Source organism: Megascapheus bottae, chromosome 15, assembly GCF_031878675.1.
Source record: "Megascapheus bottae isolate mThoBot1 chromosome 15, mThoBot2.hap1, whole genome shotgun sequence".
In the NCBI taxonomy this organism is placed as follows: Eukaryota; Metazoa; Chordata; class Mammalia; order Rodentia; family Geomyidae; genus Megascapheus; species Megascapheus bottae.
This window is the reverse complement of record NC_143523.1, coordinates 6397265-6420305: the sequence shown is the minus strand read 5'-3', so window position 1 is coordinate 6420305 and position 23041 is coordinate 6397265. Positions and strand designations below refer to the sequence as shown.

Genomic DNA, 23041 nt, shown 5'->3' with positions numbered 1-23041 from the left:
TAAGCACTGAGCTCTCATAGAACCACTTTCGAAAGTCGACTAAGTCCCCACTACTTGGCATCTGCATACAGAAGGGGCAGCCCAGGGTCCAGTGACTGTCCATTTGTTGGTGGGTCAAAGGGCAGTTGTCCTGTGGAATTCCAAGCCAGATATTTGGCTAATACATTTAGATGCATCTCAGATGCATTCTTCCTCGGTGTGGAATTCCATGTAATACTTCTGTTTACTTTGTGCAAAATCCCCCCTGAAATGATGCCTGTCAACTCACATAATCCATAGAAAGAAATGAAGGCAAAATCTGTACCCTGGTGGAGCACCAAAAGATGCGGGAACCAATGAGCTGTGCCCTGTGCAGGAACGGAGGCATCAGTCAGGAGGGCTCACTGGGTAAGTATTTATAGGGGGAAATAAAGGAAGAGCAGTGGGCTTCACATTAGCTCATCCAAACTGTCTCCTCGATTATAGGGCTTGAAATTCAGAGCCCATTAGACAAAGCATGCTTACGAGGCTCCAGGGCCTTTTTACTTCCCAGGCAGTTTAAAACCCTCAGGTTTTCTTACAGGCACTAAACAGTGCAATGAATGGCCCAAGATCTTACAAAGAAGCTCTGCAGTATTATGTAAAATATAAATCCTGTCCTACACTTACATAGTGGTCGTTAGCCCTCTCAGGACACATTATAGCTGCCCAGTTCACATTTGTTGCAAGAATGAATGAATAAATAAATTAATGATTTTTAAATGAATGCCTACAAAGAGCTATTGTGTACAAAAGTATCTGTAATACAGCATAAAACTTCAATGACTACAAGATGGTCATTGCAAATGTTAGAAAAGTTCAGAAAATACTATTCAGCAAGGGAATTGGTAAATAAATGGAAAGACTGTCATTGGGGGCAATCTATAGCAGTCTGGAAGCTCAAATGCATTTATAGATTTAGACAACTGGCCTTCTGGGCCAGACAACAGGATACTGAATCCCTGGGCCAAGATAAATTCTCGTCTCACTTCCTCCTACAAACCCGAGTCTCCACTTCCTGGCAGGCCAGTGGGATAAGCTGCACAGAGCTAAGTTCATTAATGTAAAGGACGGTATGCAGAGGAGGGAGGGGTCCTTCTGCCTAGTCAGGAGAACCCGTGTCTGGATTTGGAAGCGCAGATCTGTGGCTCCACTCACAGTTCTGCCATTCACTGTGCAACCCTGGAAAGAGACCTACAATTTCCACTCACACATCTGTTCATTCATTCATCCACCCATCCATCCATCCATCCATTCATTCATTTGATAAATACTCATTGAGTAACCACCTCTTCTAAGTGGCAGTGAGTTTGTGATTAAAACAAGAACAACAAAGTAACAGTGGATGATTCCTGACCTTTGCAATGGAAGAGGCCTGGTGTTAGCTTGTTAGGTGGCCTGGTAGAAGGGGGAAAGTGCTGCAGACAGGTAGAAGAGATCAGGCAACGGTGCAGTATGCTCAGGGTGGCCAGAGCTGACAGCTGAACAGAGTGAGATAATAACATCTGAGGGGACAAAGCAGAAGCCAAGGGACTTCCACTCTGGGGAAGAGAGTACAGATGAAAAACAAAGATACAGTAACCCCCTCAACATCACAGATGGCTGTTGGTCCACAAAAATAGTGGGAAGCAGGTGGCAGAACCAGCTCACTGTGCCTGACACTATAGGACACATGAGGGTGTGCATGTGTGTGTGTGTGTGTGTGTACCAGTATTAGGGCTTGAACTCAGGGTCTGGGAATTGTCCCTTAGCTTTTTTACTCAAGGATGACCTCTATCACTTGAGCCATGGGTCCACTTCTGCCTTTATGGTAAGTAACAAGACAGATGATTCTCATGGGTTTTTCTGCCCTTGCTGGCTTAGACCCACAATCTTCAGATATAAGCTTCTTGAGTAGCTAGGATAAAAGCATAAGTCACCAGTGCCCTGCTTGCCTGGGGCTTAGCAAAGATTCTATCCCTCACGAACGACTTCTTCACTTCCCCCTCCAGACACCTATGGCTGCCATCCCTGTCTGATTGCACTCCAGCCCTGCTGAGCTCTTCCACCACCACCAATGCAGGGGCTGCAAGGATGGGTCAGAGCTATTTTCTCTACTCCTCCATTCTACTCCTCCACCACTACTAGAAGATGGTTGTCTTCAAGTCCAAGGACAGGACAGAAGAGCCAGGATGCATGAGCTGAAACCTGGCTTTCACAAGTCTCTTGGGAAGGTAGAGGAAGGAGATACTAATTTGGCTCTAAGTAAGAAGTTTCTGGTCTTGATTACAACTTAAGTGAAACCCTTCAGAGGACTACATATTTCTTAGTAAGAGACAGTTTGTATACATTCAAAGTTACCTGTTCTGACGTCATGGTTAACGCCTTCCACGGAGATAACAGCATTGGGGATTCCTCTCCCATGTAAATCTCTCACCATACCTTTGATGCCACGATGAACCTGCTCAGAAAACGCAAGACACAGTGAATGAGCCACAGACCAGCTCTGGCCACCACCAGCACAGGAAGGTGGGCCATACGCCTAAAGTCAGCTCAGCGCCCACTGAGAAGGCTCACAGCCCACCCCAGCTCAGAAGACTCCCCTAGCTCCGCATGGATTGGGAGTATGATGTTCACATTCCTTTGAGTTTTCCAGGGAGTTTTCCATTGGAATTAAAAGATTTCATATATATCATATAATATATATTTCATTTATATTATATATATGTATATACACGGCATCAGGGGCTACATTAGATTCAGGTTTTGAAGCCTTCATACTACTGCCAAATGTGACTGTCTGGGGGAAACAAAGCTTTTAAAGAGATGATTGTGTACTAATGATGCCATTTGTGTGTGTCTTGATCCAACATGGTGGGGACATGGGCAGGGACATCGTGAGGGAGCACAGGTGGCCCCTCAAAAGGATGGCCATGTGAAGTGACAAGAAGACAGACACCTGCAAGCCACCGAGAGAGTCCCAGAGGACCCCAGCCTCGGGTACCATGATGATTGGCTTCAGTCCCCAGAACCTGTTTAAGCCTCTGGTGGGTAGTCTTTTCTTGTGATAAATGCAAACTAAGCCAAGGACCCAAGGAGGCTGTCTCCAATAGTTTCACCACTCCCCACACAGCAGAGCAGGGAAACACCTGCTGAAGCCCATGGGAGCTTTGCTTTCTAGGGTCTGTTTGCTGGCATGAAAAGAGACATCAGTGCCCAGTAGCACTGTGGCTGGCCCAGGACAATATCTAAGGCTTAAAACACTGGTCGATGCAATGATTTCAGCCCTAGTCTAGCCCGGGGCAACTCCCTCTCCTCACAGTCACACACTCGCCATACCTGTTCCATGAATACGATCAGAGATTCCCGAGTGGCCATACCTGTTCCATGAATACGATCAGAGATTCCCGATTGTTCTCCCACTCTTCAGGCAGTTCACTTTCATGCGGGTATTTATCACAGCCCACATAGATGGACAGCTCAAAGCAGTTTGTATGAAGATAGCTGAAATCATTCAGACCTGCAAAGCCCAGAAGACATGTTTAACTGAGTGATGCAAGAAGGGGTACAAAGGAGGAAGCAGGAATGCTGACAAAGAGACTTCTATTAGACAGCGAGGCGTCAAGAACCAGTGAGCTCTAAGCTGGGCACCAGTAGCTCCTGCCTATCGTCCTAGGTGCATCAGACGCTGTGATCGGGAAGATTGTGGTCCCAAGACAGCCAGGTCAGAGAAGCCCATAAGATTTCATCCTGGCAGAAGAAGCTGGACTTTGTGTAGTGTGTACCTATCCTCCCATTTATGAGGGGAAACCTAAAATAAGTGGGTTGCTATACAGTTGTACTGTGGTACCCTATCTTAAAAATAACCAGTGTTATTTGGGTGGTTCTGTAACAGCCTGTGAACCTGTTTGAGTTATCAGTGAACTTCTTCCTCCATTCCTTTCTACATGGATACTTTTTGCCATGTAGCTTTTCAGTTTCTTTTTCAAAACGCGAGGGCTCCTTGACTCTGGCCTTTTTATAGGTCACATTTAGGCCAAAAGAACAAGAGGTGACCATGTGCCGAAGTCTTAGGAGGCTTGGCTTATTTCCACAAGCCAGTGCTCAAGAAACTGACCAATGAGTGGAACAGATGTGAATCTAACCTGTAGTCTAGAATCAACCAGCTCTGCGCGGATGATCTACAGATACACCTGAGAAAGAAATGCTTATTATACGTTACTAAGAGTTGGTCATGTTTTGTTACACTGCAGCAACTGACTGGACATCACAGAAATAAAGGATTTCCTTATTGCCAAAATGTTGCATTGTGTTCCATCCATTTCTTTATCACCACTCAACCACTTAATGGTTGTCTCCAATCCTTCACCACTACAAACAGTGTTGCAGGAAAATGTCCACGTACCATGTCATTTACCATGCACAGGTTGTAAGATGATTTCCTGATGGAAAATCCCCATTAGGAATGGACATTACTGGTCTCTGCTTCCTTTTATTTGCAGCTAGATAGAAGTATGTGTCTCCGCTGTGTCTGGACTTTTAGTCTATGCACACACGTCATCTCTCTAGGGACTTGTCCAGCGCCTGATTTGGTTGAAGACAGGGTTTGGGTCTGGGCTGATATTCACTAGACAAGTTTTGACTTTGCCATGACTCAGTTTCCTCCTCTGCAAGATGAAGAAGTGTCCTGGGAAGATTAGGTAACGTCTGTATCACACACTTCACATGGTGCACAGCAACCTCCCAGCAAATGTTAGCGATTTTGATTATTATCTCAAGGTTTTATTTGTGTCTTGGATCAGGGATTGGGAACATTTTTTGTAAGCATCAGATTGTAAATATTTCATGCTTTCTTGCCTCAGAGGCAAAATCAAAATGTTACACAAGTACTTACACAACCCCATACAATGTAACCCTTAAAAATACAAAATCTATTCTTATCTCACGGGCTGCACAAAATCAGGTGGTGGTCTGAATTTGGTCACCCACGGTGTTCTGCAAGCACTGCCTCTTTCCCATGCTGGTGTTTCTATCCATAGTCCTGGTCTCATCTGCTGTAATACCAAAGTGATGGTTTTTATGCCCGGCTCTTTGGTTATGAGAGACCATAAATGCTTAGATAAGGGCCCAGACAGATTTAGTTCTGGCAATATCCACCAGTGGCAGTGGCACTTGACCAGAATGGCAAAACTGGGTTGGGTGGCGCCTGTGTCTCTAATCTACTAGTTATCTACTTAGCTACTTGAGAGGCTGATGGTTTAAGAGATCTCTTTGCAGCCTGCAGCTGAGTACAGTGGTGCACCCTTGCCATTTAAGTGACTGTAGGAGGCTCAGATGGGAAGGACCTTGGTTCCAGACCAGCTCAGGCAGAAAAGTCTACGGAAGTCCACCCCAGTGAAAGAAGCGGTACAGTGGTAATGTGGTAATACAGTGCAGGTGGGCTTCTGGGAAAGAAGCAAAATTCTGTCTTAAGAAATACTCAGCATCTTTTGTCTCTCTGAGCCCGGCTCCCCTCACTTAACGAGATTTGTTCTAGTACCATCTACGTTCTCTCTGATATGTAGAAATCAGATAGAAAATGCACTGGGTTATGATAAATTATAGGGGAATCTAAATACACACACACAGTGAGACCAAAAGAGGATAGTCTTAGGAGAGAAACACAGAGGCACAATGTCTAAGTCTCGCTTCATAGGTATAAAAATAATATATACCCTGAAACGGACTCCAAGATTTAGACACGGGTTCTCTTTTTAATTTTTTAACGATTCTTCCTTCTTTACCTTATGCATCATGTATTCAAGGGTACATCATTAGAAGAGTTAAGGGAGGTACAGGACATGAGGGAAAAAGGATGAAAAAGTGCAGCAGAGTTGCTTACTGAACACTGATGAAACAACTATACAACTCATGGATGGAGAAGGGAGGGAGAGACTGGGAGAAAATGAAGGAATAAAAGACACTATATGAAAGGAAATGTACTCATTATCTGAATAATGTAATTATAATTCCTTTGTACATCACCACTATAATAACAATAAAGTAAATGAATAAAAAGTTTCAGCCTGAAACAGGTTGGAAGCATGGCTCAGTGGTACAGCACTATGAATTCAAACCTTAGTACTGCCAGATAAAAAGAGAAAGAGAAGAATCTACTAATTAAAGAATCTACTACTTGGCATTAATAAATAGTGCTAACGGAGGAATGTGGTCCTAAAAACAGACAAATATTTACAGTCAGCAAATGAGCATGGGTTGAGAAGAGTTAGGAAAGGGTTAGAGGTGGGAAGGACTGAGGTAAGGACAGATCCATCCTTGACAGACAAAATGGCTGTGGTGGATGGCAGGGAGAATGATGCAAGGGTTACACTGATCAAGGTAGATTGTACTTACATGTACATGTACTGACATGTTGAGTTGAAACCCCTTTGTACAACAAATAAGTATGAAGATATGGCAATGTATTCAAAACTGAGGATAAGCCAAGACTATTGGGCTACAAGCCCCAAGAATCACCATCTTAAATCAGAAGACCTAGCAAATTGTAGGTAGAAATGTCCAAAAGGAAATGTATTACTCTCTTTTAAAAAAAATGTTTGTTTGTTTTTGCTTTAGGAGATGTAGTTGTTTAGCACACTGTGTTTGGAATAAAGCTATCATACATCACTTCCATGGACTTTTAAGCTTAATTCAAATTATCCCCGCAGACAGATCTACAAGTTTACTCTTCTAATCCACAAAAGTGCTTATGGATGTTATTGTGACCTTTCACAAGTCAGGGCCCAGCCTTGGTACCCCAAAGATCACTGTGTCTCCTGCCTAGCCTAGCCTTCCAGCCTGGTGCCGTGGTCCCCAGAGTCTCCACAGAATCCCCTTCAGGCCTGTGTGGATCCCAGGAGCAACACCTCCTATTCTCCATGCCACATAGTTAACATGAACTACCTGCTTCAGGGGAGACTGCACCACCAGGCCTGCAGACCTCAGGACAGCAGGTAGACTGGTCAACACCACACAGCGCTCTCAAGGAGGGCACACCTGCACTTCGCTGACTTCCCACTGAGCTTGGGGTGAGTGCCCAACAGTGAATATTCCCTAAAATCTGACCAGCTCTGGGTGAAGAGCCCTGGCTCCAGTGCCAGCACCAGTATGCTCTGCCCCTTCCCTGGGCTTGCTCTGGGCTTCAGGATCACCACTAAGTCTACCTACAGTCAGTCATCCCTAACCCATCAGAAAATCGAGTATCTTTGTGGAGAAAAGATAAAACAAACAAACCCCAGCTTTCCCCCCTTTCTTGCTTGGGTAGATTATCACCATTTTCTAAATCCCAGCTAGTTCTCATTTATACAAACGAGGAGATAATCACACTCCCCTCAAAGACCGTGTTAAGTAGAGTGCTCATAGCTTGTCAGTGCACAGTTATGGTAGCCGTGGTCAGCAGTGATGCTCGGCATGCAGATAAGACGAGGGCTTTGGGGAGACACCTGGAGACGCCTTCTGGACCCTCAGGCCATGACCAATGGGCCCCATGACATGAGGCAGGGTAAATCTCAAACTTACTTCCAGCAACGGTATGCCAGGAAGCCCCATTGACCGTTCCCTCCTCCTTTTGGAAGTCTTCTGTGTGGCACACTCTCCTCCGCGCATCTGTCATGAGACGGTGAGTAGAGGCATAGGAGTAGGCCAGCCAGCGGAACACGTGATCGTCAGGTGTAGGGGTGTGTTCCTGAGTCTTCCACAGAGACCGCACCATGTCGTAGGGGTAAGCCACCACCAGCTCGCCCCCCTGCAGGTTGCCACCCAGCACAAAAGGGAGCTTTTCCATCCAAGCGATGATAGCTCTGGTCTCCACGGCCACCTGTGAGTACACAACATGGAGAGAGAAAAGAAGGAAATCGTTTCACCTCCCCAGCTTTCAAAACAGGCACCTATTTGTAATTGTAGTAATCTTACAGAATGATCACTATATTTAAAATCTCAGATCCGTCCTGGAGAAACTGGACTTGGAAAGCAATTGACTAGGGGCGCCTGGAGTTTCCGCTGTAGGAATGTTCAAGTGATTTCCACAGAGAGTCACTTTGAATTCCTGGGAAAAATTGTTCATCCACAGAAACCAAATGCAACATGCCTTCCTATGGAGAACATGCACGTAATAAAGTTCTTCCCCAAAGCTGGACAGGCCTCTCGTCCAGGGATTGACAGGCTCTTTCTGCAAAAGGTCATTTCGTTCATTTGAGGGGCTTTGTAAGCCATGTAGTCTTAAGTTCAACGACCCATCTGTGCCACAGAAGAGGCCTTATAGACAAAATGCAAATAGGCCATCCTTAGAATAATGACAAACCCGTTGGGGAAACTGGCTTGGCTATGGTGTAGTTTTCCACCCCTTACTCTATCTAATTTAGTTCAGCCTCAATGTCACTGTCTACTTCTAGGAATCGTAAAGGAGATGTACACACATCACACAGTCTGCAGCCAGCAGTATCCAGATGGCAGAACCCACTACCCAGAACTTAGAGGGGATGAGAAGCTACAAAATCACAGGATAAAAAAGGGGAGAATATGGTGGAGAGGATGCTCATTATTAAAATGACTTGTGGTCCAATTGAAAGGAATGGGCTTGGTTGAATCCCCATTTAAACAAACTGAGGGATTAAATGAGACCAGAGAAGACTGGAGGAAGGGAGGGAGGGAGGTAATTTACCAATTAGTATAACCAAGGAAATATGAACCCTGATCAGATATTTCATAACAAGAAACAATTTTGATATAATAATGGTAACATATTATTGCTTTGAAAGACAGTCCCTATTTTTAGACATGCCTACTGAAATATCTGTAAATGAAATAACATGGTGCCTGAGATTTGCTTCAGTAAGGGGAAGAAGGCACCGTGGGTGAAGGTAGAGATGACACGTGAATTGCTGAGCGTCAAGGCTGACATGCAGCACAAGGGCCTTTACAGCTTCCTCTAATTTTGTATGTTTGACATTTTTATAATAAAGTGTCAAGAAAGGAAAAGAAAGCTGACAATGTTAAAAGCTTAAATTAAAAGTTTGATATGCAATCCAGACACCAAGGGCTCACGCCTGTAATCCAGAAGACTGAGATCCCAGGATTCAAATTCAAAGCAGGAAAGTTGATGAGGATTCTTTTTCTTTTTCTTTTTTTATGTAGGTCGTGGGGCTTGGACTTCTCAGGGCCTGGCTGCTATACCTGAGCTCCTCAGTGAAAGAGCCCTACCCCTAGGCCTGGGCGTTGTCCCTGAGTCCTTCAGCTCAAGGCGAATGCTCTACCCCTTGAGCCTCAGCCCCACTTCTCCTTTTCTACTGGGTAATTGGAGGTAAGAGTCTCTTATTCTTTAGTGCCAAGGCTGGTTTCAAACCTCTATCCTCAGAGCTCAGCTTCCTAAGTAGCTAGGATTACAGGCGTGAGCCACCACGCCCTGTAAGTCGATGAGAATCTTTTTTCTGATTATTCCATCAAAAAGCCAGAAACTGAGGTATGGCTCAAGTGGTAGAGTTGCAGCCTTGAGCAAAAAAAGTTAAGGTACAGAAACAAAGATCTGAGCTCAAGCCCCAGCATAGGTACAAAAAGAAAAGTTCGGTGTGGTCAAATATGGAAAAGTGAATCAAGAATCTACAATAAATTCTTAATCCCAATGAAAATCATTTCAGCAAGATAAAATTGCTAATGGAAGAGAAATAGAAAGGAAATCATTTCACTGTGCAGTATAGAAAACTGAGTCTGGAACAGAATTTAATGGGTGAGAGTCATTAAGCATTGTTCTTACTTTAAACACATACCAGGAACTATAGCCTGGGCTAAACATAAAATTAGGCTTATCAGATCGGACCAGAAGTGATGCATGCTGAGCACACACCGGGACCTCAGAAAGAAAGAGGTCTCTGAGCCTACATAGAATGTCTGAAAGCTACACTGTTGGTTTTTACTTGTCTTTTTCTTTATGTGCCAGTACTGGGGTTTGAACTCAGGGATACATGCTCTTGTTTGTCTTTTCCACTCAAGGCAGGTTTCGTTGGTAATTGGGCTAGCTTTGAAGCAAGATCCTCAGATCTCAGCCTCCTGAGTTGTTAGGATTACAGGTGTGAGCCACAAGTATCTGCCCAGCTTCCTTGCTTTTAAACTAAAAGAAAGAAAGACAAAAAGAGGAGACACAGTCAAACCAATTACTGTCTTCGGCCATTTCTTCCACTTAGCTGATGTCTCTAAGGCTCATCAAGGATTTTGATTGAAGCTGTTGCTCAGATGTTTTTCTCTTGCACATGAAGACCTCATTTATGTATGCTTACAAAGTTAATGGGCACTGGGTAATTTTCAGTCTTTCTCTAATGAAACATGTGCTTTGAACTTTCTCAATATTGTCTTTGAGCTCATAAATCATCAGAAGAGGGCTTTCACAGAGCACTGTTTATCACCAGAAACTTATCCTGCATACATCGCCAGCAGTAGAACTGAGTACATATCAGGCAATTAGTGCAGCTTAGGGAAAGTGCCCGAAGTTTGACTGACAAGGATAATAATCACAGCAACAAATACACACAATCCAGCGACCATTATAAAGAAATACAATTAGTGATTCCTAGGAAGAGACTTTCAAATACCAATTTAAAAGGTAGTTATTATCTAGACTACTTTCGGAGAAAACAAGAAAGAAAAAGCTGCCTTTGTCTTGCGGTTAAATGTCATTTCCTATGCAAATACCAGTGGGCACTCTCTGACCTCCCGCTGGCCTCTAGGTATTTTTATACCCACCGTGGCATTTTCAGACAGAAACCACTCAGGGATGGCAATGTGGTGGTTAGGAACTTTCCTTGGGACATTCTGGCGATCCTCTGCCTCCCAGAGCAGCGTGTTTAGATCAGGGAAGTTGTTATTGATGTCGATCCCGTCGTGGGTCCAGCGTCCCAAGGCCCAGCCTCCAAGCTCTGAGCCCTGGTGACAATTCAGAACGTGAAGAGAGCACAGACCACAGCAAACCCTGGACTCGCATCATACAAGTAGCACTCATGTCTCTCTCTCCTGGCCTCGCCACAATGCCTCCCTCTCTGCATCCTCTGACCGGAGGCATCTTTGGGGCATATGCAAAGAGACCAGCCAAAGCATCACACCAGCCAATGGCAGTGCTTGAAAAGAACTAGTCCTTCTCCTACGTCTCCCTTCTCTCCTTCCACCGCTTGGCTGAACCTGAGGAAAGAGGAACCCATGATTCCATCGCTGCTGTAGCCTCATAGTACTGGCACTATACTAGTATGCTCCTCCTCCCCCTGGCCCATAAGTCTGGCTTACAAGTTAGCATTCTAAATCTCCAATCACAAGAAACGTTTAGATCACAAAGCTTGCATTCCAAAGGTACCATGGCTTATATTTTTGTTCATTTTATTCCCAGATGCGCAAGTGTGTCATCATGGGTTCACAGTACGACATACTATGAACTACTCAAGATATAACCATATAGGTAGGTACATTTCATATATAACTATGACCTATGCAAATGCCATATAATAAATAGAACAGGTATTCTAAGTAGTATCTCAGAAGGATAAGCACTGCCATGCTTGGGGACGGATGAAAAGATTAAAGGTAATAGTCAAGGCTGGCATGTGTTTTGAGGCTCAATCACTGCCAGGGGTTAATTGTGTTGCAATAATATAGTCATGCTGACATCTCCAGTTTGTGCCCCTCTCTCAGGGTCACCATGTGTCTCAATTCCCGCTTCGCATCCCTCGGACACCACTGGGGGAAGCCTGGGCCTTCACGACAAACACCAGGAGAAGACAGGTAAACCCCCCATGAACTTGGAGATCAGGCCCCAGAGTTGAGGCTCCCCACTGGCGTTGAGTGGGGTCTGGTGCCCTTACCCCTTCGCAGGCCTTCTCGTAGCCATCAGGATTGAGGGAGGGGAGGATGTGGATCCGGGTCTCTTCTACCAGGCGTACAATGCGTGCATTCTGGGCTAGGTACTCCTGACACAGGAACTGCAGTAGCAGTAACAGCAGTTCGCGGCCCAACACCTCATTGCCATGGGCTCCGGCAATGTAGTGGAACTCAGGCTCACCTGGCCAGAGATGGAAATATGGGCTCCTGTGGGCAGGGTTGCAGGCGCAGGCTGCCCGTTCAAGACTCTGGATAACGTAACTTTCTGCTACAACCACATCCATTCCTTCAAGTGAATCTCCTCAATGTTATAAAGATAATTGCTTTATTCCCAAACAGGCACAGACAAATCTGTGTTGAGATAAGTCGTGGGGCACCGATGCTCATTCTTATTAGCAAGGGTAGACAGAACAACCCCGAGCTTACGGTTCAAAGGTTACAAGTTCCGTATAAGCCATGGGAAGCATTTTTCTCTTCTGGGAAGTAGTTGCTTTTCTTAAAAGAACTTTCACAAATGAGTCAATGTTATCAGGAAGTAGTTCTGGAGGGCAAGTCAGCCAATAACATTATTTAGGAAAGGGAACCATCTGAATATTTTCTTTCTCAAAGCTCAGATTCTTATTGAGAGCCCTACTATGGTTTAATGTGTATTTCCTTCCCAAATTCATATGCTAGAACCAAGACCCACTAGACCATGGGTCTTTAGAAAGCGACTATAGACTAATGTGTATGTGTGTGTGTGTGTGTGTGTGTGTGTGTGTGTGTGTGCCACAACTAGTTAGGTCCTTGTGCCAATTGCCTTTGGTCCCATCAGGACACACAGAAGGAGCTGTAAGAAAACAAGCTCTTATCATATACCTAATTTGCTATTGCCTAGCATCTAGAATTGTTAGAAATACATTTCTACTGTGAATACATGACCCAGTCTCAAGCACTGTGTTACAGTAGCTGACAGACTCACGCATGGGATTGTATCAATGCTGAGCATGAGCTGACCGTTCCTCCTTCCCTCACTGTGAAAGCTGGTGCGTGGAGTAAATGTGGATGTACGTAAGAGGAGAGGTTCATAGAACCCGCATCCTCTGTCTGCCTGGCTTCATGAGCATTCTCCCGGGGGAGGGGTAGAAAAGGGGACCCACCACCATTCCAGGGGAGACGCCTTACCAACTTCATGTTCCCCAGGATGATCAGAGATCTCCACGGCATACAACTTCAGGCCCTGATGGCTTTTGCCAATGTTGTAAATTCTGGTGATATTGGGACACATCTCATTCACAACCTTCATCAACTGAAAGACAAGGTAAATTAAAAGATTTGGGGTAACAGTGGCCTCACAGCGAAATGGCAGAACTCGCCAAAGGACAGCCACCTCCACAGCCCCCAAGAGCTCTCTTCCCATCTCTCAACCATGACACCTCTACCTAGAACACCCTCGTTTCTCTGGGATAAAGCCCACCTTTTCTGCCAGCGCCCACCCTTGGACCCACCCCAGCCTGCGCTCAGCAGCCCTGCTGAGGTCTACCTGCTGGTTTTCCCTAAGCCTGCAGGCTTCATGAAACCTCGCCATTGCTACAACAGGATGAAGAGGTGAAGTCCTCTGCAGTGAGTAGGTCACAGTAGGACTTCCGAGCAGGATTGGCGCCCTCAAAAAAGAGCCCCAAGGGAGCTTATTGGTCCCCTTCGCCAGAGAATGTGACCTCACCAGATACCAACCCTGCCAGCACCTTGAGCTTGGACTTCTGGCCTCTAGAAGAGATCTGTGGCCTTGAACAAGAAAATTCTGTTTATACTTCACCAAGTTTACCATACTGTTATAGCAGTTGCTGCAGATATTGTTTTTTCAGTGGTGGTTGTCACCTTTCTAGGTGTAGTTGTCATTTCCCTACGTGTGGTTATTATCACTCTAGATGTGGTTATTACTACTGTGGGCATGGCTGTGACCTCCCTAGCTGTGGCTGTTATTAACCTAGGTGTGGTTTTCATTACTCTGGGTGTGGTTGTCACTGTTTTGTGTGATTGTTGTTACTCTAGGTGTAGTTATTATTACTGTAGGTGTGGCTGTCACCTCTGTGGCTGTGGTGTCATTCCCCTGGGTGTGGTTTTCATTACTCTGGGTGTGGTTGTCACCATTTTGTGTGTGATTGTTGTTACTCTAGGTGTAGTTATTATTACTGTAGGTGTGGCTATCACCTCTGGCTGTGGTTGTAACCCCCTGGGTGTGGTTGTCATTACTCTGGGTGTGGTTGTCACCGTTTTGTGTGTGATTGTTGTTACTCTAGGTGTAGTTATTATTACTGTAGGTGTGGCTGTCACCTCTGTGGCTGTGGTTGTCACCCCCTGGGTGTGGTTGTCATTACTCTGGGTGTGGTTGTCACCTCTCTGACAGCGTGACTGTCACCCCACTGGGTGTGACTGTTACCTCCCTGGGTAGTCATTATTTTTTCCATGATGTTCTGCTTTCATACTAGGTACCTTTGGCTATCTTTTGTCCAATGAATTATTGAATATCAACAAATAATGCAAAACCACTTCTTCATAATTTCCTGAACACCTTCCCCATCAGGCTGAGGAGGCAGACAGTCCTCCTGCTCTCCTGGAACTGGCAGTGGAACTGACAGGAGGCCGGGGACAGACAGTTCTTGCATGCTGAAGGCCAGCATGTGGTAGGCATGGTGACTGGATCCTGGGGTAAATGATGGGCAAATTGGGCTGCAGCCCAGAAGTAAAGCGGACATGTGCCATTGTCTGCAATTGGCATGTGGAGTCAGTTAGCTGGACAGCTTTGGCGCAAAAGAATGACATAAGCTGCCAGAGGAGGGAGTAAAGGCCAAACAAGAATAAACAAACCGTTCTTGGGGACAGAGTTCCAGACACATCCTCTCCCCAGAGACAGTCTCACCTCACATTCCTGAACAAATACCTGTGAGGCAGCTGCAGGACCTTTGATTTGCTAGGTGACACTTGTTTCATGATCCCAAGAGCCAAAGCCCGGGTTCAAAGGACACTGTCCATTTATCCGGAGTTTATTGAGGACCTGCACCTCATCAAGCACTCAAGGAGGCCCCACCCATGGTGGAGGCTGGAGACTTCATGCAGTCATTTCAGGGCCATGGGTTAATATAGGTGGGATCTCGGGTGCTTCTGAGCAGAGAGGAAGGGCATCTCAGCACGTGGGCAAGAGGTACCTACCAGGAAGGCTTTGCCCTTCTGAGAGATAAGCCAGAATTCCAGAAGAGAGATCATGAGAATACAGTCCCCAGAGAAACACACAGGTCTGAATGCAGTCCAACAACCTTCCAAAACATTTCTGATGGCAAATTATCCATAAAATAAACTGTAAATAAACTTGATGCACGTCTTATGACAGTTTAACATCTATTAGATGTGGAAAATTGGTAGTCTGTAGAATTTATGACAGCATTTATGGTAGCCCAGCTACTGCCCCTCTTAACATGATGCTCTATGATAGTCTGAAAGAGCAGGTTTCAAGAGCATTCCTATGGGGTGGAAAGACTTCAGCTTGGCATTTAGGACTCCCCTGTAAGAAGTGCAGCCTCAGCTGTCAATTCAAGGTCTAACTCTCTCATTTCTCCTGGGGGGGTGGGGTTCATTTAGTGGCACAATATTTAAGTGAACACATCTGTCTACTGAGGACTGTTCTTTGCAAGACAGTCAAGAGAGTAACTTAACCTTAGTGGAGAAATGGTGTACAACAAGAAATGTGCCTTCCATGCCTTCACATAGATGCATAAGTACTGCAAGGATGCAGAAGCAACTGGGGTCACAAGAGAATGAAATACAGCCACCATCTCACTAGTAATGTTTTCATGCAATGCATTCTCTCTCTGCTGAATCTCACACAGCCCTGACTAGCAGGTATATTAGACAAGAGAGAAGAGGCTGGCCCCATTCTATCAACATCGAACTTAGGCTCAGAAAGATTTTATGATCTGCCCTAAGTCACATCTTGTCTAGATGGGGCTAAAACTTCAGATTCTGAAGGCTCCTCTCCAATTCTATCTGTCCCAGAAGGTGCAATAACCCAATGCTGACAAGAACTTCTCTGCTGGTCATTCTACTTTCTATTCCACACTTGTGTTGGGACGCCAGATACTAGTCTCATTCATTCTTAACCTCCAGCATGCATCTGAGCAGGTCTTTCTTGGCATGTAATTCATTGACTTGTGGTCAATTCAGCCACTAGTTCAACAGACACAAGAGCCAGGTGGTTCATCGTTAACCAGGCAAAGAAAGTGAGCTTTTGGAGTGGGCTTGGCTGTCCACTATTGGCCTTCTTCCTTTGCAACTATCCGCAGAAGCAATGTGCAGTCAGTACTAGAGACCAGGACCTTTTGACACTGGGAAAAGAGCAGCATCATTCTTCCTCGGGATTCACACTTGGCCATAGACAAACGAAGAATCTTGGGTCAGAAGTCATCAGAATGCTTTCCTTGTCTCATCTTTCACTGTAGCATTTTTACTCTAGCTATACTCTCTCCTCACTGATGCAGTGTTGGTTCATAGATGAACTGTATGCCATTGTTTCATTCATCAGAAACATTTTGTCCCTCATGAGAACATGGGCATTTAAAGAAGTTTCCCTGGGCAAAACCTTTGCAATTTTCTCTGAGCAGTGGTACTGCAATGCTAGATAACATGAAAGGAGGCGATCTACCCTGCTCTTCCCACCAAACAATCATGAGCATTCCCAGAAACAGATTCCTCCATTAAATAAGAGAGTATGACCAGCTACTCCTAAAAGAAAACAACTATTCTTTTCTAGAATCTAGGTAACTGTGTGAGCCTTGATGCCGAGGGAGAGAGAGGAAGAGAGAGAAATAGAGGGAGAGTGGATGGATGGAGCTGGGAGTTTGGCCTAGTGGTAGAGTACTTGCCTAGCATGCATGAAGACCCAGGTTCAATTCCTTGGTACCACATACGTAGAAAAAAGCTGGAAGTGGTGGTGTGGCTCAAGTGGTAGAGCTCTAGCCTTGAGAAAGTCTAAGGACAGTGCTCAGGCCCTGAGTTCAAGGCCCACGACTGGCCAAAAAAGAACATAAAAAAATAGAGGGAGAGGGAGGGGGAGGGGGAAGAAAGGGGGAGGGGGAGGGGAACAGAAGAGGTTGAACTGGGAGTCTTCATTGGAAAACTGGCAACTGCAGGTAGATTCTCGTCACAAACACCTACAGCCTCTTGAATACACTTAATACTGTTAGAGAACTGACCCATGAGTGCAGAAGAGGAAAGAGAGCAGAAAACCATATCAAGAAACTAGATCCACTCCAGGAAGAGGGGGGAGGGAACGGGGGAGGGGAGAGGGAAGGGAGAGGGGGAGGGGGAGGGGGAAGGAGGGGGGAGGGAAGGGGAGGGGGAGGGGAGAGGGAGGGAAGGGGGGAGGAAGGGGGAGGGGGAGGGGGAGGGGAGAGGGAGGGAAGGGGGAGGGAGGGGGAGGGGGAGGGGAAGAATGGAGTTGTCATGCTGGCCTAGACAAGCATTCTCCAGTGGTACAGAAACTGGTCCTCTAGGGGTGAGTCTTAGATCTCACAGTGTTTTCAGACTCTTCAAAGCCCACACCTACCAGAAAAGGCTTATTCTTTAAATCTGAATAAAATACAAAGTACAAGGACTGAAGAAAAAAATGTCTCCAAAGCTTTTGGAGCGTGGTAATGTGAAAGTAAGTTGAGCATTAGAACGTCTGCGAGACTTGTTTGTTCAACGCTAAGATGGTAACGCATGTCTCCAGCCTAATGTCTGCCGTGATCGTCATCCCACAGAGAAGGTGGAATAAAGAAACTCTCCTCTGCTTCCTAGTGATCCAATTTCTGGCAATCTATCAGCAGGAAATTTTTCCTAGAGAGTGGTAAAGTGATACTCACGGTGACACTTGACGTTGCATGTTTCCTACTTTGTCATATGCATCAGGAGTTGGGAGAGGCCCAGGTGCTTCCACGCGGGAAGCTGAGAAACTATGACGTATCCACCCGTCAGCCTTGCGGCTGCATTCTGAATATAATTATGAAGACAGCAGGGAAAATGCCGATTGACCCAGTGTTAACCGAGAGGTGAGGGACCAGGATGTGAGATCTTTTGATCAAAACCACATGGAGCTCATGAACAGCAGAAATTCAAACTGGCTAGAACTTGAATATATGAACCCACACCGCCACTCACGTTCATTTTGGAACCTAATGCCCAGTTTGAGTACTCAGGGGTAGGACTTAACAGGAAGTGATTAAGTTCCAGGGCTCTGCCCTTATACCTTGAATACTGTCCTTATGAAAGGTTTGAGGAAGCTTGCTAGGACAGTTTATTCTTCACTCTCCACCAGGCAAGGACACAGAAAGCAGGCAGGTGTTACCTTAGAACGCAGCCTTCACCAGATACCAAATCTGCTGGCACCTTTAGCTTGGCATCTGGATTCCCAAACTATGAGAAATGAGTTTCTATTATGTAGATATTACCTAGTCTCTACTAGTTTGATACCAAACCTACAAGCTGACTGAGACCTGCAGGGGAAATAAAACTGCACAGAGGCCTGGAGGGGATTTCTCTCTAGACCTTCAGGACTGCATTTGATGTTGACACGACGCCATTTGTCCAGTGAATGAAAGTGTTTTATAGAAGGATAAAAGAAAAGAAGGCAGCAAAGAGTTCTCCTCCATCCTCTTTCCTCATTTGCCTGCAATTCAAACACTGGTGCTAGTCCACTGGGAGAAGATTTCCAGAGGCAGAGGGAGGGAAGGACTTACAGTGAGAGATGTCCTGGGGGTCAGGACTCACAAGACTACTGACTGCACTGCCCTGGCTTTCTGCCACCATCACCCACTCCAGGGAGCACAAAGCTATCTCAGCAGCTGTGCCATCACACTCCAGCAAGATGGCTGGCTAGTCTCAGCTGGCCTGGAAATGAATCCCCCTAGCCAGCATCCTTCCAATCCCTGCCTCGCTCCTTTACTTCTGCTCCTTTACTTCCTATATCAGGCCCTAGTTGTTGGCCAAACCAATAAGGATCCAGTCCCAAACCAAAGTTACATTGAACCTGAAAAGCACTTAGAGGGGCGCTTTACCACTCTATAGGAAAAATTGCCTTCCAATAGATTGTCTCCTCTCCCCAAATCACGCCAACATATGACATCGGACTAGCCAGTTGCCTTGGAAATGTTTTTCCCCTCACCCTTCCCAGGTCTAGGAGCTGCTTCTCTTGGGGACCCCAGACGCAGTACTTGCCAACCTCCCCTCTCTCATGCTGATGAGAAAACAGCTCTGTGCACACAAAGAACCTCACAGCCCAGCCTCTTTTCCCAGCAGACACATACCTGGACACATCTCCCACTACCCTGTTCTTTTACACCTTCTCTTCTTGCTTTGTACTGCTGCTTCTCATTGCTGTGGTTATTATAATGACCCTTTCAATAGTAGCATCAACCAACCAATTATTCTTTCCTAAGGTGGAAAGATATGTACCCTAACCTCGCAGACTCCCTACAGGGAAACAGCTATAAATGTTTCACAACCCCAGGAGCCAAGAATCCTAGTAGCAAATCACTTCCACCATGAGTATTCTTCAGGCTGAGACACCCCCTTGCATAGTTTCCAACTGAGTGCTGTGAGGTCCTGGGACCTCAGAGGAGGAGTTATCCAGTGTCCCCGAGGCTGGGGACACATCGTGGGTGACCCCAGGTGCTCTTGGCTCTGACATCCAGCACCAAGTGACAGTTACCAGAACTGCCTCATGCAGGATGCAATCTCTGCCAGCTCTCCTTAGAACCCCAACTCTCCACGTGGGACAATTGTTTATAAGGCCCCAGCCCCCAGATCTTTATTCAATTAGTTCTCTATATGTATGCTTGGACTTATTCCTCTTGACATTAATGACACTAGCTTGAGTTGCTATCTGTCTCATTTCTGGGCTCCACATGAGGTCCTGAGATCCAGCGAGCAAGACTAGTTCTCTACCATCAGCTCCTCTGGAGACAGAATGGTGGGCAGAGCTGTATAAATACCCCGAGAGTGCAGAGCAGCAGGCATGAGTCACAGACCTCAAGTCCAAGCATATTATCTTGGTTTCTGAAGAGCAAGACAGCAAGAGGAGCTTTTTAGCACATCCCACCTCCACGTCTGTGCTGACAGGTGTCTGGAAGCTGAGAGTGAGGATGTCAAGTTAAATGACATGGAGACAAGCCAGGCATGCTCATTCCGTGGGAACAGGACTCTGACGGCTCCCGCCCCAGAATCTTCTCCTGGGTTTGCATGGACTGCTGGCTCCCACTCTCAGGATTGACAAGCCTTCACCACCTGGCCTTTGGTGAACCCTTGTTCTATAATGACTTGTGAAGACATTTCTGCACGTGCTGGCTCTAGAGATTCTTGGATATCCAGGGCATTTTCATTTGCCCAGTTTCTCCTTCCGACCATTTGCTAAGGGAATGATGGGACATGATTTCAGAGGCAATGGACTTAGCCTAGATGCTGCCCTTGTAACTTGCTCAAACAGGGGGGCAGGCCCTGCCCCCTCTGCAGCGAACAAGCACATGCTGCCACAGCTCAGAATGATTAGCTCTGGGTTTCAATCTGGTTATTTAGCTGCTTTCAGAATTATAAAAGCATCAGCCAGACAGTGTGAGGCTGCAAAGAGGCACAAAAAGAGCGTTTAGAAACGGAAGTCCTCCACCCTTCTCAAGAACCTGCTTCACTTGGTCTGAATGGGCTTAAGAATCATTGTATATGAGAATTGGAATAGCAAAGGGTGAAATTTCTGTGGTCAAATCCTATATCCATTTGTTAGCAAGGGATCCTTTTTCTAGTCACTGGAAGCTTAGAGAGACATCCCAGCCTTCAGCCAAGTGTTTTCAGTACACCTTCCTCCAACCACGAAAATGTTCAGGTTTCTGCATTTCTGTTTCTTCCATACCATGGTAATTTCTTTCTTTTTTTCTCTCCTTCTTACCTTTTTTCTTTTTAGTTGGTCCTGGGGCTTTAACTCAGGACCTGGGATTGGATCCTTACCTATCTCACTAAGGCTATTATTCTACCTCTTGAGCCATATCTCCACTTTAATCAGATAAGAGTCTCACAGGTTTTCCTGCCGAGGCTGGCTTTGAACTATGATTCTTAGATCTAAACCTCATGAGTAACTAGAATTATAGGTATGAGTCACCAGCATCCATCTTTCAATACACACACACACACACACACACACACACACACATACACACACACAATGTTCACAGGCTCTGGTGTTCTTTGACAAACTCCTGGTCCTAATCTTACCTGGCGCATTTCCTTATAGTTGTGATGTTTAAAATCCAGGTCGTCAGTGGTGGTCATCTCATTGCGTCGATGATAATAGTTATTAGGATCTGGGGACAGAAAGATGGTTGAATTTGCTTGCATTATTCTGTTACTTGTTGTATCTCGGGTCAAGGTCTCATGTGGGAACCAAGGCGACAATGAAGGGTTCCCAACATAGCACAATCTCCAGCCCAGAAGAGAGAGAACTGAGCTACAAGGTGCCACACGGAAGCCAGAACTACACAGTGGTTAAAAGTGTGTGGAAACAAGCAGGGCTCAGTGGCTCACGCCTGTCATCCTAGCTACTTAGCAGGCTGAGATCTGAGGATCTAGGTTCAGAGCCAGCCCAGAGACAAAAGGACCTGAGACTCATATCTCCAATTAACCTCTAGAAAATGGGAAGTGGGGCTTGGCGGTAGCCTTGAGCTAAAGTGCTCAGAGAAAACACCCCAGCCCAGGGGTAGGGTGGTAGAGCTTGAGCTGAAGAGATCAGGGACAGTGCTCAGGCTGAGTTCAAGCCACATGATGCGCCCCCCCCCACACACACAAAAAAAAAAGTGTGTGGAAACAGTGCCAAGGTTCAACTCTCTGTTTTCTGATTTGTGCTGTGTGGTTTTCAGAAAGTCACTTGAGCAGGCTTTACTTTCATTCTTCACCTGCAAATAGGGGAAAAGGCTGGACCTTCCTTGTGTGTTTATGAAGAGCAGTAGACAGATGACCCACAGATGTAGAAAACCAGTAACCCTCTGGACACTCTTAACCTCTGACACTGTGTACTTTTCCTTTTGTCCTTCCTAACGGAAGTGGAGGGGGATCCCTTCCTCCACTTCTCATCAACTCTCAGGTCCACAGCTGCTGGACACAGCCAACCAAAGCATAGCGTTTCCATAGCTGTTCCAGCTGCTCTGGGTTGAAAGGAAGGACTTCGATAGAGAGGACAGACTGATAATCACTCCCCCATGTTAGGCCGGTGAAAGCCACTTGCTGCAGTGGTCATATGACAAAAAGATGACCTCAGTGCTATGGTGATGAGGAGCAGAAGACAGAGTAACACAAGGATGTCAAGAGCTTCCGGGAACCAGCCCTTCAGCTGGCCTTCCTTGGGACTTCCACTCAGCCAGGTCGGGGCTGCCAGTGGGTCTCTGCCATGGGAACAGAAGTACCTATTATGGGTTGACTATAAACGTTTCAAATTATGTGCTAAAACATCGAGTCCCCAGCTGTGCTGCTCTTTGGGGAGAAGGTGGAAGTTTGGCAGTGGGTCCTAGCTGGAGGAAGAAGTTCACTGAGAGTGCGCCTTTGACTATATTAAACCTGGCCTGAGACCCCTCCCTCTCACTTCTTCCTCCTGTCCACTAGGAGGTGAGCTGTTCTGCCACACGCTTCTGCTGTCGTCAGGTTCTGCCTCAGCCCACTGGGGCTCCTGATCAACGGATCCAAGGGCCATGGATCCAAACCTCTGAAATGGTGAGTCAAAATAAATAATCACTCCCTTTAAGTTGTTTGTCAGGTATCTTGTCACAAGGCTGGAAGGCTGACCAACACAGCATTAATCAGAACGCAGAATCAGAGCCCGAGGACGCTCAGCAAGAAGAAGACAAGCTGCACCCACCAGCTTCCCTTCCACACAATGGTCATTTCCCCTTTAACTCCTGTGAGCTTAGGCTGTGTATGTAATTACAGAACAAGAGCACACAGAAGGGAGGGAACGGGGATGAAGAGTGAGGACATGGCTGAGGACATCTAGGCTGAGGGTTCTTCTCACCTTGTTGTGCCGGAACTCAGTCATGAGAAACAGAGAAGCTACATTTCAAGAGGTTGAACTGGGAGTCTTCATTAGAAAACTGGCAACTGCAGGTGG

The 23041-nt window shown here is 46.1% G+C and overlaps 1 protein-coding gene and 1 long non-coding RNA gene across 3 annotated transcripts in view; one reads left to right on the top strand and one right to left on the bottom strand.

Annotated features, from left to right (window-relative positions):
- Positions 1–23041, bottom strand: part of Cpxm2 (carboxypeptidase X, M14 family member 2) — a 96932-nt gene that overhangs the window by 2357 nt on the left and 71534 nt on the right. The window contains exons 7-14 of one of the 2 annotated variants that reach the window (XM_090345675.1): positions 21160–21248; positions 13054–13177; positions 11874–12070; positions 10768–10947; positions 7555–7852; positions 3378–3517; positions 2359–2458; positions 1400–1499 (exon numbers count right to left, since the gene is read on the bottom strand). In XM_090345675.1, the coding sequence (XP_090201801.1) occupies positions 1408–1499; positions 2359–2458; positions 3378–3517; positions 7555–7852; positions 10768–10947; positions 11874–12070; positions 13054–13177; positions 21160–21248 (1220 nt within the window). In that variant the 3' untranslated portion in view covers positions 1400–1407. Of the gene's footprint in view, positions 1–1399; positions 1500–2358; positions 2459–3377; positions 3518–7554; positions 7853–10767; positions 10948–11873; positions 12071–13053; positions 13178–21159; positions 21249–23041 lie in introns of those variants that run through there. The other variant, XM_090345674.1, reaches the window with a different exon arrangement.
- LOC150053717 (uncharacterized) lies at positions 11710–22641 on the top strand. Its single transcript, XR_016537778.1, has 3 exons — positions 11710–11793; positions 13072–13189; positions 22540–22641. It is a non-coding gene; the product is annotated as an uncharacterized LOC150053717 (long non-coding RNA).